At 45.3% G+C, this 14,897-nt stretch overlaps 1 protein-coding gene across 1 annotated transcript in view; it reads left to right on the top strand.

Annotated features, from left to right (window-relative positions):
* The window catches only part of LOC115090216 (coiled-coil domain-containing protein 57-like), a 179,176-nt gene that overhangs the window by 22,235 nt on the left and 142,044 nt on the right, over nucleotides 1-14,897 (top strand). Inside the window, exon 3 of the mRNA XM_029599028.1 lies at nucleotides 4,567-4,675. Within this exon, the coding sequence (XP_029454888.1) occupies nucleotides 4,567-4,675 (109 nt within the window). The remainder of the gene's footprint in view (nucleotides 1-4,566; nucleotides 4,676-14,897) is intronic.

Genomic DNA, 14,897 nt, shown 5'->3' with positions numbered 1-14,897 from the left:
CTGTACTTCTGGTCGGAGATCCGAGGCCCTCAGCCATGCCCTTTTGTGGGGGCCGATTCCCGCTGCAAAAAACCCTCAATGCCATCTCAAAAACATTGTAGGTTGTACAGACTTCATGTTTCCCACACTCCAGACCCTTGAGCACCATGAGGGTGTCTTGCTGCCTTTGAGGTGGCTGCTCAGCCACCCCCTGCACCTGCTTCCAGATGTCCTGCAAGTATTGGCTCATGTAGAGCTGGTAGGCAGCGATGTGGGCAAGAAGCATGGCACTTGAACGCTCTTGGGAGGAAGATGTTTCAATCGCTTGTGGTCCTTCCCTGGGGGCGCTTGGCCCTTTAGAGGGCAGATTCAACCACCACCAACTGGTGAGATAGCTGACAGTTACTGAATTTGGCAGCCTTCCAGATGAGGTAAACCCTGTCTGCCTTCTTATTAATGGGAGCTACTGTGAGGGGGTGTTCCCAAATCCTCAGCAGCAACTCCTTAAGGATCTCATGTACCCGGGACCACCACAATCTCCTTAGGAAGCTCCACAAACTGGAGGATCTCAAGCATTTTGGCCTGGCATCCTCCTCCGTCAAAAGGAGGAGGATGGGCCAAGGAAGACTTTTTCACCAAAGGAAGAACTTTCTTCTGCCTCCTTGATCAAAACCGTCATAGCTCCCGCGGCCTCCCATGCAGCAGAGAGCTCCCAAGCCCTAGCCAGCTCCTCAGTCAACTCTGGGGATGGGGTTTTGACTAAGCTGTAGGGAGTGTAAGCCATTTACCCATACCTCTGACAATGGACCCTCCGGCTGGAGGCAAGCTGCAGTTATTTGCAAACCAGTGGCCCAGTGTGACCTTGGACCAGTGGGTTTTGTCCATTGTCTGTCAGGGGTACCAATTAAATCTATTGTGTGTCCCCCCAATTTGCCCTCCATGCCCATTTTGGGGGCTGGTAGTGCAACAGGAGGTACTACAAGCAGAGCTCTCTTCTCTCTTAATGGCCAGAGTGGTCAAGCCTGTTCCACCAGGGCAAAGAGGGTGGGGATTCTATTCAGGTACTTCCTGATTCCAAAGAGAACAGGAGGACTCCATCCCATCCTAGACCTGAGGGCCTTGAACAAGTTTATAAAAAAAGAAAAGTTCAAGATGTTTTCCCTGGGCACCTTGGTCCCCCTTTTTGCAAAAAGGGGACTGCCTATGCTCCCTCGACCTAAAGGATACATACACCCATATCGAGATCTTCCCCGGTCACAAGAGGTATCTCAGATTTATGGTGGAAAAACAGCACTTCCAGTATTGGGTATTTCTGTTTAGGTTTGTGTCTGCCCTACGGGTCTTCGCAAAATGTCTGGCTGTGGTGACAGTGTACCTCCGCAGACTGGGAATGCATGTTTTCTCATATCTGGACTATTGGCTGGTCAATAGCTCATCTTAGGCAGGGGCCTCCAGGTCCATGCGCTTGAACATTCGGGTGTTGGAGTCACTAGGGTTCGTTCTCAACTACCAAAAGTCCCATCTTAGTCCATCACCTCAATTGGACTTGATTTGAGCCCTACTAGTCACGGCTCAGGCCGAGGCCTTTCTGCTGTGCCAGAGGTCTGTCGCTTTGGCATCCATTGCGCTAGAAATTTAACAGAGCCAGCAGGTATCAGCCTGTCGCATGTTGAGGCTGTTGGGCCACATGGTCGTGACCGTCCATGTCTCTCCCTTCGCATGTTTACACATGCGCAGATCCCAATGGACTCTGAGGTCATAGTAGCGTCTAGCCACTCAGGGCCTCCATGCGGGGTCCCTCTTCAGTCTCCTAACATAGAATTATGATAAAATAAATTAGGAAAACCCCCAACTCCGCGGGGTGGCAGGCGGGTATCATGGGGACTAACATCCTGCTGTCCTTGGAGAACACCTGTTACAGGTAAGAAACTGCTTTCTCTGAGGACAAGCAGGATGGTAATCACACATGGGTGAATCCCTAGCCACAGGCTGCTCCTCAATACAAAAGGGGACCAACAGACACCTAACAGGTGCCAACGGGCACAACAACACACCGGTGCTGTTGGTTACAGAGGGGGAGGCAGCTGAACCCAAACATCGGACTTTAGGTTGGAAGGGTTGGGTTCTACACCTCAAACAGGTTCCTGAGGTCAGACTGGTCGAACTTACTGTCACGTTGGCCATCCCTATCCAGACAGTAATGGAATGTGCATATGTGGCGAGAACTCCAAATCACAGCCTTCAGATCTCCTCCATGGAACTGCTCGCAAGTGGGCCATTGAAGCTGCCATGGCTCTGACAGAATGAGCCTTGACATGATAAGATGCAGTCCCGGCTACACATAACAGAAGGAGATGCAATCTGCTAGCCAATTGGATATTCTGTTTGGCAACGGTAATGCCCAACCTATTCTTATCAAAAGAAACAAACAGTTGGGTGGATTGTCTATGGGTTTCTGTTCGCTCCAGATAGAAGGCTAAGGCTCTCCTGCAGTCCAAGCTGTGCAGTGCTCGTTCACCTTGGTGTGAATGGGCCTGGGAAAAAATATTGGTAGCACGATTTACTGGTTAAGATGGAAGTTCATCACCACCTTAGGCAGGATCTTAGGGTGGGTAAGCAAGACCACCCTGTCGTGATAAAACTTAGTATAAGGTGATTAGGTTACTAAGGCCTCGAGTTCGCTGACCCTATGCGCTGAAGTGACCACCACCAAAAATAAGACCTTCCAGGTTAGGTACTTCAGGTGCACAGTAGCTGAAAAGTAGCTTTTATCAGCTGAGCTAACACCATGTTGAGGTCCCAAGACATAGCAGGAGGCCTTAGGGGGGAGGCCCTGCATGAAACGTACAACTATAGGCTGTTCAGAGATGGGCTTACCATCTACACAGTGTTGGTATGCACCAATTTGCAATCAGATGAACTCTGACAGAGTTGGTTTTTAAGCCAGCCTCCAAAAGATGTAGAAGATAAGCGGTTTTTATATGGGGCAGGAGAATGGATCTAGGGCCTTCTGCTCACACCACAGATAAAACCTCCTCCACTTCAGTACATAGGACTTTCTAGTGGAAGGCTTTCTAGAAGCTACCAGGACCCGAGACACATCCTCAGAAAGATCATGCGGCTGTGGAATTAACCTCTAAACATCCAGCCTGTGAGCGACAGGCCTGGAGGTTGGGATGCTGCAGCCTCCCTGAACTTGCAAGATGAGATCTGGGGAAGTCCCCAGACTGATTGGTTTCCAATTGGACAACTCCCGCTGGAGTGGAAACCAGACCTGTCTCGGCCAATGAGGGGCTATGAGGATCATAGTCCCTCTGTCCTTGTGAAGCTTCAAGAGAGTCTTTGCCACTAAGGGAATCAGAGGATATGCATACAGAAGACCCTTGCCCCAAAGACGGGCCACGGAGTCTGAGGCTGGTTTGCTGTCTGACCTCGACAGGGAGCAGAATCGAGGTGCCTTCCTGTTTGTTTGTTTGTTTAAAAATGTTTATATACCGCTTCTACAGCTGAAGTTGGCCAAAATGGTTTACAAGTAAAAAAAACAAAACATCCTGTTGCAGTGGAACAGAGCAGATCTACGTCTGGGCTCCCCCAGAGGTGGAATATCCGATTCGCTACCCCCTGGTCCAGGGACCATTCATGGTTCTGAAGGCTCGACTCAGCCTGTCCGCTACCACATTCTATGTCCCGGCCAGGTACATGGCCCTGAGCACCATCCCGTGAGACAGGGCCCATGACCAAATTTGGACTGCTTCCTGACACAGGAGGTATGATCCCTTGCCTCCCTGCTTGTTGATACACCACATAGCTACTTGGTTGTTGGTCTGGATCAGGACAATTTTGTTGGACAGCCGATCTCTGAAAGCCCACAGCACGTACCTGATCACCCAGAGCTCCAGGAAGTTGATTTGACAAGAACATTCCTCAGACCACAGTGGCAAGCCCAATCACATGAGCTCCCCACCCCAGAGTGGACACATCCATGGTTAATACAATTTGAGTAGGGAGATTCGGAGAGAAAATCCCCTGTTCCAGATTGGAAGGTACCTGCCACCAGGATAAGGAGTCCCTGAGAGATGGGGGTGACTCGGATGCAATCCTGCATGCATGCTCAGTGTGCCTAAGACATAAGTTTTCCGAATCTGGCTCCATCTCATGATGTCACCCATATGTAAGGACTAACATTCTGCTGTCCTCAGAGAACACCTGTTACAGGTAAGCAACTCTCCTTTATTGGACTAACTCACTTTATCTGTGCTTAGTTTTGGAGAGCTATGAATCTTTCAGTAGATTAATGAAGAAGCAGCACAAATACACTAGGTTTAAATAGTATAGAAACAGCTAGGCCATAGGTTGTTTGCATATGCCATCACACTATAGGAATAGGGCAGAGGTTGACACAGATGACGAGGTAGTAGATTTTTACAATTCTAAATGACCTACTGTATGTCTGATAAAGGATTAAAAATAGGTGCATTTTCTAAAAATTCATAGGTTTAAGAAAATTACACTGATGCAACCTTGTTAGCTATGACTTTCCTTATGACATGTAATTTTTTATGTAGGATTTATATTATGCTATTGCAGCACTAAAGACAGTGACATTGATCACCATCGGGAAGCATATGAGAAGCTGAAATGTCAGTTGGAAAGAAAAGTCAAGGAGGTGGAAGGAGAGCTTGCTTTACAGAGACAGGTACTGTGTTATTGAAAAAACAGTCTGGTATTTATGTCAGCAGCTACATGGAGGTTAATTTTTATAACAACCGGCATAGCAGTAGAGTCTATGTGTAAGTTTGCTTTTAAAATGCTCGGGTGATTGGCAGAGTACATGCACATGTTCACACATGTGAAGTTACCTCTTCAAAGGGTATAACTTACGTGCATACTTTTTTAAAATCAAAATATGCACACAAGTGTTGTCTCTGTCCCAACACCACACCCTGGAATGTCTCTCTTCAGTTCATGTAAAAGTATGTGTGTAATCCGGTTATGTACATACGTCTTAATGTTTACTTAATCCCGGGCGATTTTAGTACAGTTCTTTCTCCATGGACAAGAAGGCCCAAATGCAGCTACATGAGTGGGTGACATCTAATGGCGCTAGTGTGGAGCTGTTCTCTTAGAGCTCAGAAAGGAAAACCTTTCTACGCATACATGGGAGTTCCCATGTATCAGCCTCGTGAGAGTCTCCTCCGTTCTTTTTCTTCCACTTCCGTAGCAAGACGCATTTTGCTTTCTCTTATCTGTGTCTGTTTTTTTTGCACGGTTGTTCTTATAGACTTTCTAAATGAGGGTTTTTATAGATTTTGAGGTTTCCCAATGATTCTCCTCAAATAAAAAATAAAAAAGGTTTTGAGTTGGGCAGTCATTTTGGGAAAACTCTGTTTAAGTTGTGTAAAAACAAGATAGCTACAACTGATCTTCACAAGAGTTACTTGCGATGCATGGGATCTTCACATGACAAGGTGAATTGTGAGGCTTGTGCTAGGATGTCACCCAGAGAACTAAGGTACAGGTAATTACTTCTGAGAGGCCTCTTCCCCCTGAGAGAATCAATGTTTCAACTTTGACAGGGCCAGAGTCCAAGAAGAAAAGAAGGCTTGAGTCCCTCAGGCACCCAGGGCAGGTGAAAGCTCTAGGTGAGCTAGGTGACCGCTTAAAGCACCAGAGGGTTTTGGGGGCAGCTGCCTACTGCTTTCACTGGCCCTTCTGAGAATTGTGGAAGCAATACTCCTGATACTGTTGGCAGCTGCAGGACCACGGCGATTGGCCTGACTTCATGCCTGAGGGGACTGGAAGAGGAAGTGTGTTGTGTGCCTGCTCGGATAGCAAGAAGGAGGCCCAATCATCGCAGCTGGAAGGAGTAACAGATATGGGCCTGCAGGGCTGAAAGAAAGGACTTGGAGGTCGTGGCATTGTAGCATCGGCTGGGCCCACCCAGCTTTGAGAAGCAGGAGCAGCACTGGCAGGCCCTCCCTATTGCAGAAAAGAGCAGCAGCAGACTGGGCTGTGCATTTGAAGAGAGGAGCACCAGTGGAAGGACTCATGTGGCCAATGAGAGGAGCTGTGTCCATTCCTCAAGGAAGATAGAGGAGGCCTCCCAATGTCGTGTGGGTCCAAGAAGAAAGCTGCTGCTACTGCATGTTCTGGGGAGAGAAAAAAGTGCATATGGGTATGAGCATGTGAGATTGTAGGGGGGAGAGAGAGGGCATGTGTATGAACATGTGTGAGTGAGTATGTATGTGTTTGGAAAATGTGTATATGAAAGATTTTGTGCTTCATTACTGCCTCCCCTATTAATCTAAGAAAAGCTCAGACTGGAAATCAAAGTTCTCAGGTATGGAGAGTGAGGTATTTTTTTATTCTTATTTTTAAGTATTAGAATGTAACACTACATAAATCACATATAGAAACAAGCATTAATATCGTTGCCCCCAATGAAGATACAGACAGAAAAAAAGTTAGTACTACCATAGCAGGATAAGGAGTCAACTGTGACATAACAAAGATTGTAATCTATATATACAATCAGCTCAACTAGAATAATGCAAAAGTTTATCAGTCAAAACATTTGTCTCCATTGCCAGTACATCTTCCATATGTTGTCATAAGCCCCCTGCTTCTTAAGAAGAGAGAGACCCTTTCCATTATAGTGATAGCTGCTACTACCAACTTCCAGTGATCAATTGAGGGGGTCAACTTCCTATAATAAGCAATGGTGATGTGGGCAGAATGCAATAGTTGGATAGCAAGAAGTTTCTGAAATTTAGTCAAGACAAGGTCATACCATCTGTTGAGCAAACACAAGAATGCTGTAAGTTGAAGTGGTTGATCCAAAATGTTTCAAAATCAAGGTCCCAATCTGTTGCCAAAAGTTATTAACAATGAGACATTCCCACCACGTATGAAAATGAGAAGCAGAATCTCCACACCTCCTCCAATATAGGGGACTAGCTGTGCTAAATTTAGAGAAAAACAAGGGATATCTATATGTTCTTTGTAAAAATGGAAACATTATCTCTGGTACCTTATTACAGCAGGACAATTTAAGGGTCGAGCCCCTTATCTTTCCAATTATCCTCATCCAATTTCAATGATAAATCTTCATTCCACTTCTCTGTTACGCGTGGCAGCCCCGCGGCACGGCCCTCTCACCTCTTCAGACGGACTCCAGCTGCTGGCTCCTCTTCGCTGGTGGCGGTGGGCCGCCAACTCCGACTTCTGGTTCCCTCCTGTGCCTCAGGCCCTGCCGCACTGCCCAGTGTTGCCAGCCAGGATGTTCCTGTTCGTCAGGCCTCTCTGTGTGGCCCATGGAGAGACGCCGCCACCAGCGCCGTGCGCATCAGTGAATCCTTTAAAGGGCACATGGCGGGAAACAGAATGTGCAGGGTGGAAAGCCTGCACAATGATGTGCGGCCGGTCCATTCCTCTGTGCCAGTGATCGGGGGCAGATTGGCCCGGTTTTACGAGGAGTGGACCAGAATCACATTGGATCAGTGGGTACTAGATGTGATAAGACATGGTTATGCGTTAGATTTTGCATGCCAGCCTCGCCAGTGCTTTCTGGTATCACCCTGCGGTTTTACAGACAAGCGCCAGGTGGTAAGAGAAACGCTGAGATGTCTTCGAGACCTCGACGCGATTGTTCCAGTTCCACCGTACGAACTCCGCAGGGGCCTTTATTCCATTTATTTCGTGGTACAAAAAAAGAAGGAACCTTTCATCCTATTCTCGATCTGAAGAGGGTCAACAGATGCCTGCGAATACCTCGTTTTCATATGGAGACCTTGCGATCCGTGACTGCTTCGGTGAGACAGGGGGAATTTCTAGCATCCCTGGACCTCACGGAAGCGTATCTTCACATCGGAATCCGGGCGGATCACCAGCGATTTCTAAGGTTCGCAGTGCTGGGTCAGCATTACCAGTTTCAGGTGTTGCCATTCGGCCTTGTGACCACGCCTCGAACTTTCACCAAGATTATGGTGGTGGTAGCAGTGCAACTTCGCAGGGAAGGTTTCCTGGTACACCCGTATCGGGATGATTGGCTGATTCGTGCCAAGTCGGAGTTGTTCCGTCAAACGGTTCAACGAGTACTCCAATTATTGCAAACACTTGGCTGGGTAGTCAATGCGTCCAAAAGCCGGAGTTGCCGCAATAAAATGTTATACGTGGAACTTTAAAACTATACCAGGAACTCACTTATTTCTTGCACTTGTGTGGATATCAATATATTAGAGTGCAAGCATTACTCCAGTGTCTTGTTAGAGAGAAAGGGAGACATTTGGGGGAGGAAGGTTTAGCCCGACTCTAAAATTGGCTCTTTTGCAGAATTATAATTAGCACAAGTAGGGTAAAGTTCAGTTAGGCTAAACAAAATTCACATAGACAATATTGAGCAATGTATAACATAAACAAATGGGGAGAGACTGGATCTCAGATTTTGTGTCAAGAAACCTTTAAAAAATATGGATGTGGCAGAGAAAGATGCATCTGTTTGCCATATATATTCCAGGGAAAGCCAAAATCATAATGGATGTCCTTAGCCAAGTATGGCCAACTCTGGTTCTCTAGAGCCACAAACAGGCCAGGCTTTCAGGATATCCAAAATGAATATGCATGAATTACATCTGCATACAATGGAAGCAGTGCATGCAAAACTATCTCATCCATATTTATTGTGGACATCCTGAAAACCTGGCCTGTTTGTGGCTCTTGAGGATGAGAGTTGGCCACCTCTGTCCTAAGCTGTCACTTGCAGCTACACGAGTTGTCACTTCATAGCAACATAGTACGGAAGATATTTAAAAATGGGGAGTTATTCAGGTGGATTTGTTTTGCAGCTTCTATCAAACACAAACTATCCATCTGTTGCTTCAAGGGCCTTAGCCTTGGATACAATGACCATTTTATAGTGAAAGGGACTAATGTATATGTTTCCATGTATTCCTGAAATTGCAAAAACAATTCTGAAATAGAGATGAGGCAAGGCAAAAATAAACTTTATAGTCCCTTTTTGGCTTCACCAAGCATGGTTTCCTTGGCTTCAAAGGCTAGCAGTTGTAGAATCAATTTGTGTACTAGTTTTCCAGTATCTTTGAACTCTGTATGAAGGTTCCCTTGTTTACCCCAACTTTCACTCTCTAGTATTAACAGCTTGGATGTTGAGTGCCAGCAGCTAAACACAACGTCTTTCTCCATAGAAATTAAAGCAGTTCTACTAGCAGCAAGAAAGTCTTAAACAAAGACATTCCTTCGGCTTCAAATGGAAATTGTTTATCTGGTGTAAATTTCAGGATCAGGACCCATGTACTTGTAGCACTCCATTATTGCTCCAATACCTTCTTCATCTCCAGGTTTAAAATCTAATTCGGTCAAAGTACATTTAACTGCCATTGTGACTCAACTGGCAGAATGTGTCTGGTATCAAGTCTTCCTATAATAGAAAAATTTATAAGAAGCCTCAACAATTTGTGCCCATTTATAAAAGTCACTAATACAATGGGATCTAAACTTGCTTTTGTCAGCTTTGATGAAAGCCCCTTTTGAACCAATGGTGACTAGTGTGTTTAAATATCTTGGAAAGTACTTTTCCTCCTAGCAGTAACTCAGCTTGAAGAGTCAGTAAGATGCAAGTTACTAAGGGCCTAGAGTAACAGATAAGTATGAGAAAAACATAAGTGTGAAAGCTTTCTGGGCAGACTGGATGGGCCGTTTGGTCTTCTGCCGTCATTTCTATGTTTCTATATTAGTAGTCAACCCTCCTTTTTTTTGTTTTGCAAACTTTCAAGAACAGGATAACTCACCCAAAGTTCATGCCAAAGATGGATTCACAATTCTACTTAAATCAGTCCATAGTTCTGCCTGCTTGCTTCCCAAAGCCTCACTTAGGTACATAAGAGCAAGTTCATACTTAGAATTGTAGAAGAGCTTTGTTGTGTTATCTGGAAAGAGCCAAGCCTCTCTGAAAACGTCTCGGTTATTCATCTCATATGACTTAAACAAGGCCAGCCAGGGAGAAAGCAAACCCTATCTTCTTGGCTATCAAACTGCATTTCATTCTGCTATAAATCACTTAGAATAGAGCTCCCAAAGCGGATTAGATCTCATCAAATTTGAGCTCAGCAGCTTCTATGGCATATCAACATTCAGTCTCAGTTCAGGACATTTATAAAGTGGAAACTTGGTCATTAGTGCACAATTTTTGTCAAACATTGTTTTGACCAAGAATCACAAACAGGCAGAGCATTTGGCCAAGCAATTCTCATAAATGTATTCAATTAATTCTTCAACTTTCTCACTACTCAGCATTCTACAGGTTACTCACTTAGTAACATAGACATGACAGTAGAAAAGGACAAAAATGCCTATCCTGTCTTCCCAGCAAGCTTCTTATGGTAGTGTCCGCCATGCAGTGCAGGTTACCCTATGTTTCTCTTAAGGGTAGCAACTTCTGCTCTGTGCAGTTATCCCCAAGCCTTATGATAACCGATTAAAAAATTTACTGCTGGCAACATTTTTACTGGGTGATGAGCCTTTTTGAAAATTCAGACAGTGCTGCTTGATATACTTAGCTTATGGACTTGGCCTTAGAAGCAGTCTTGTGTTTTTTTCCCCCTTATGTCTGCGCATCAGTTCTACAAATTGTAAAAGTTGGGGTCCTCGATTATTGTCTGAATCCAAATTTCTCTTTTCCCCTTCTATTGAAGCAGAGAGCAGTGTTGGAGTTGCATCAATAGTAACAAGGCTTATTGGTTAAGTGTAGTAACAGCTGGAATAGCAAATTACCCCCATGCACCCTTTTCTTCATTTCCATGCTATTGTCTTTATCCCATGCCACCTTGAATTCTTTGACTGTTTTCGTTTTCACCACTTCCTCTGGAAGGGCATTCCATGCATCCCACCACCCTTTCGTAGAGAAATATTTTCTAATGTTGATTCTGAGACATCCTCCCTGGACTTTCATTGCATGACCCCTAGTTCTACTGATTTCTTTCCAATGGAAAAGGTTTGACATTTGTACATCATTAAAACCTTTTCAGGTACCTGAAGGTCTGTATCATATCTCCCTTGCATCTGCTCTCTTCCAGGATATACATATTCAGATCCTTCAGTCTCTCCTCATAGGTAACATAGAAATGACGGCAGAAGAAGACCAAACGGTCCATCTAGTCTGCCCAGCAAGCTACGCACTTTATCCCTTTTTTTTTTCCCCCTTTTTCTCTCTCCCACCTGTTACTATTGGCTTCCAGTACCCTCCAGCCCTAATTCCCCTCCACCCCACCACCAACTTAGAGAGCAGTGCCGTATCTACATCCAAGTGACATCCAGCTCAATTAGGGGTAGTAACTGCTGTAACAAGCAGGCCACACCCTTGCCCCATACTCTTACCCACCCCTGTTTTTATTTTTATTTTTTGGAGATAGCAGCCCTCCATCCTTCTGCTCCGTGAAGGTGGAACACTAACTACTGGCCACTGGCATCCCGTTCCGTGAATGCCTCTGTGGCTACTGCCGCTCCGTGCAGTGTTTGAATGCCTCTGTGGCTACTGCCGCTCCGTGCAGTGTTTTGCTGCCTCCACTTTATTCACACCCTCTAGACTTGATGGATCCACAGTGTTTATCCCACACCACTTTGAAGTCGTTCACAGTTTTAGACTTCACCACTTCCTCCGGAAGGGCATTCCAGGCATCCACCACCCTTTCCGTGAAGAAATACTTCCTGACATTGGTTCTTAGTCTTCCTCCCTGGAGCCTCAGCTCGTGACCTCTGGTTCTGCTGATTTTTTTTCCGACTGAAAAGGTTTGTCGTTGTCTTTGGATCATTAAAGTTTTTCAAGTATCTGAAAGTCTGAATCATATCACCCCTGCTCCTCCTTTCCTCCAGGGAGTACATATTTAGATTCTTCAATCTCTCCTCGTATGTCATCTGATGAAGACCCTCCACCTTCCTGGTCGCCCTTCTCTGTACCGCTTCCATCTTGTCCTTGTCTCTTTGTAGATACGGTCTCCAGAACTGAACACAGTACTCCAGGTGAGGCCTCATCAAGGACCTGTACAAGGGGGATAATCACTTCCCTTTTCTTACTCTGTATTCCTCTCTCTATGCATCCCAGCATTCTTCTGGCTTTTGCTATCGCCTTGTCGCATTGTTTCGCAGACTTCCGATACTGTTCCCATACCATTTTTGTCACCCTTCTCTGAACCGCCTCCATCCTGTCTCTGACCCTTTTGAGGTGAGGGCTCCAGAACTGAACATATAATACTCAAGGTGAAGCCTCACCAAGGCCTTCCTGTTCGTACCCCAGATCAGTCCAGACAAGTGGGTTTTGCATCCCTACCAGCAGATGGAGGCAGAGCATTAAAACTTTGAGGCACTGCTACATACTGAGTCCCTCACTATTTCTCTGTCTCCAGCAGATGGTAGAGGTGCAAACCTGCAGTTATGAAAAAAGAAATGAAGGGACAGAAGAAGAAAAGTTAGAAGATGCTCTCTGAGGTGTTAGGTTCCTTTGTGGGCTATCCCTCAGGTTGAGCCAAGTGAAAGGGGGGGGGGGGGGGCGTTGGTAATCACTGATCAGCTTTAGTCTGCAGTAGATCCAGGGGTCCTGCTTCACTCTTATCCCTGAAGGCTCCTTCCCAGAGGTGTTGCCAGCAGCAGGGAAGAGTTCCTTTTTTTGCTTGAATTTCTTCCTTTGCTGTGGCTGCTCTTTCTTTAAAGAAAAAAAATAAGTGTTACATTTTTCTTTCAGCAGCAACCGCTCAGGCTGTTCCTGGTTTGATCATCGGGGCAGGCCCAGGCTGAGGAAAGGAGCAGTGTAGCTCCTCTGTTCGCAGCTTCGGGATGCTCGGGGAGCCAGAGGCTGCATTGGGCCATGCTCCCCTCCTCTCCTGCACACAATGATCACATGGCTTCTGTTCCTTTGCAGCAGGTCCAGCCGCATGGAGACAAGATGGCTTCGACAGTAATTTCCTAGCGTGGGAAAGCTTCGGGTTGCTTGGGGAACCGGAGGCTGCATTGGGGCCGTATTCCCCTCCTCTCCCGCATGCTGCATGATCGCGGCTTCTGTTCTGCTGCAGCAGTCCCGGCCGCGTGGAGATAAGATGGCTCTGACAATGATTTGCCAGTGCAGGAAAGCTTCAGGCTAGTTTGGGAGCCGGAGGCTGCATTGGGGCCGTATTCCCCTCCTCTCCCGCATGCTGCATGATCGCGGCTTCTGTTCTGCTGCAGCAGGCCCGGCCGCGTGGAGATAAGATGGCTCTGACAATGATTTGCCAGTGCGGGAAAGCTTCAGGCTGGTTTGGGAGGCTGCTTTGGGCAGTATTCCCCATGATCAAACCAGGAACAGCCCGAGCGGTTGCTGCTGAAAGAAAAATGTAACACTGGAAGTGGGGAGGGAGAAAATGGTGACAGAGATGATTGCAAGTTCAAAATATCAAAAATGGTTTGCTGGTAACTTTATAGCAATACAATTGACCACACCAATATTAATTAAATGTAATACATTTTATAGTTTTGTAGGACCAATACGCAAAGAGTCTGTATGTCAATCAGACCCACCATGGAATGGTCACATAACTTTATTTTATATTTTAAACGATTTTTAGAATTTTTTGTATATTATGTCTTAAAATGTTCCATACTGCCACAGGAGACTCAGTGCAAAACAGACTAATAAGCCATTTTGGTCAAATAATCCAGACATCAAAACAACCCTAATAAAATATCCATTCAAAAGAACGCAGTCATAGTACTTAACTCAAGGTAAGATCCCGACGCGATTGCGTTTCGAACCAACGGTTCTGCTTCAGGGGAAACCCAAATGTACGTCTTCTTCAAAGAAATCATCACATCTTGCAGAAACAATCTTCTCTTAGTGGCATAGACAGTGGCGGTGGCTGCTTAAGTCCATCCTCAGCGGTCTGCTTTCAAGGTTTCTGGAGTACACTGTGTGTTTGGGCCAATTTGTTGTGACAGAGATGATTGAACATTCAGGGAGAGAAAGAGATTGGAGAGCCACACAGAGTTGCACAAGAGATGTGATAAGAGGTCCAGTGGACTGCACTTTGGAGGTAATTGTCAAAAAGATTTATGCACATAAAACGACTTTTGAAAATTGCTACTTTTAACTCTAGGGCTGAATTTTCAAAAGGTTTTTCATGTATAAATAGGCTTTTGCAAATTGCTTTGATATAATGCTACTTTTAGATGTGGAACTCCTTTGAAAATTGTTTGGAGTATTGTGTGCACTTCTAAAGATATAGTATTACTAGAAAAGGTACAAAGAAGAGCAACAAAAAGAGCAAATGGTATGGAACAGCCCCCTTATAAAGAAAGGCTTAATAGGTCAGGGCTCTTTTAGCTTGGAAAAGAGGCTGAAAATGAGTATGATAGAGCTTTATAAAATCATGAACGGCATGGAACAAGTTAATAAAGAATCGTTATTTACCCCTTCAAACAGTACTATGCCTGTTGAAAAACAAATCCTAAATGGAGATACCAAATGGGATGCTTTTATACTACCAACACCAGCTACTTTATCGAAAATCATCTAAAATGAAAAACTGTTTGTCCTTTTATTTTCATGCCCTACAGTAGTACTAAAGCAAGCTACTGCAGGCCTTTCACAACACCTGGCTATCACAGTCAATCTTTCCCTCTCATCTAACGAATTGCCTGTAATGTTAAAGCAAGTAGTCATTACTCCAATACCAAAAAAAAATCCCAAGATCCCTTTGATCTGACAAATTACCATCCAATTTCCAACTTACCCTTTTTGGCTAAACTCATTGAATCCATTGTTCTCCGTTCCCTTACAGACTTCCTTGAAGAACATGATATATTAGATCCTTCACAACATGGTTTCAGAAAAGATACAGCCCAGAAACTCTATTTTATCCTCCAACAATACAATTCTT

The sequence above is a fragment of the Rhinatrema bivittatum genome, chromosome 4 (assembly GCF_901001135.1).
Source record: "Rhinatrema bivittatum chromosome 4, aRhiBiv1.1, whole genome shotgun sequence".
NCBI classification, from domain to species: domain Eukaryota; kingdom Metazoa; phylum Chordata; class Amphibia; order Gymnophiona; family Rhinatrematidae; genus Rhinatrema; species Rhinatrema bivittatum.
This window is presented reverse-complemented; position numbering and strand designations above follow the sequence as displayed.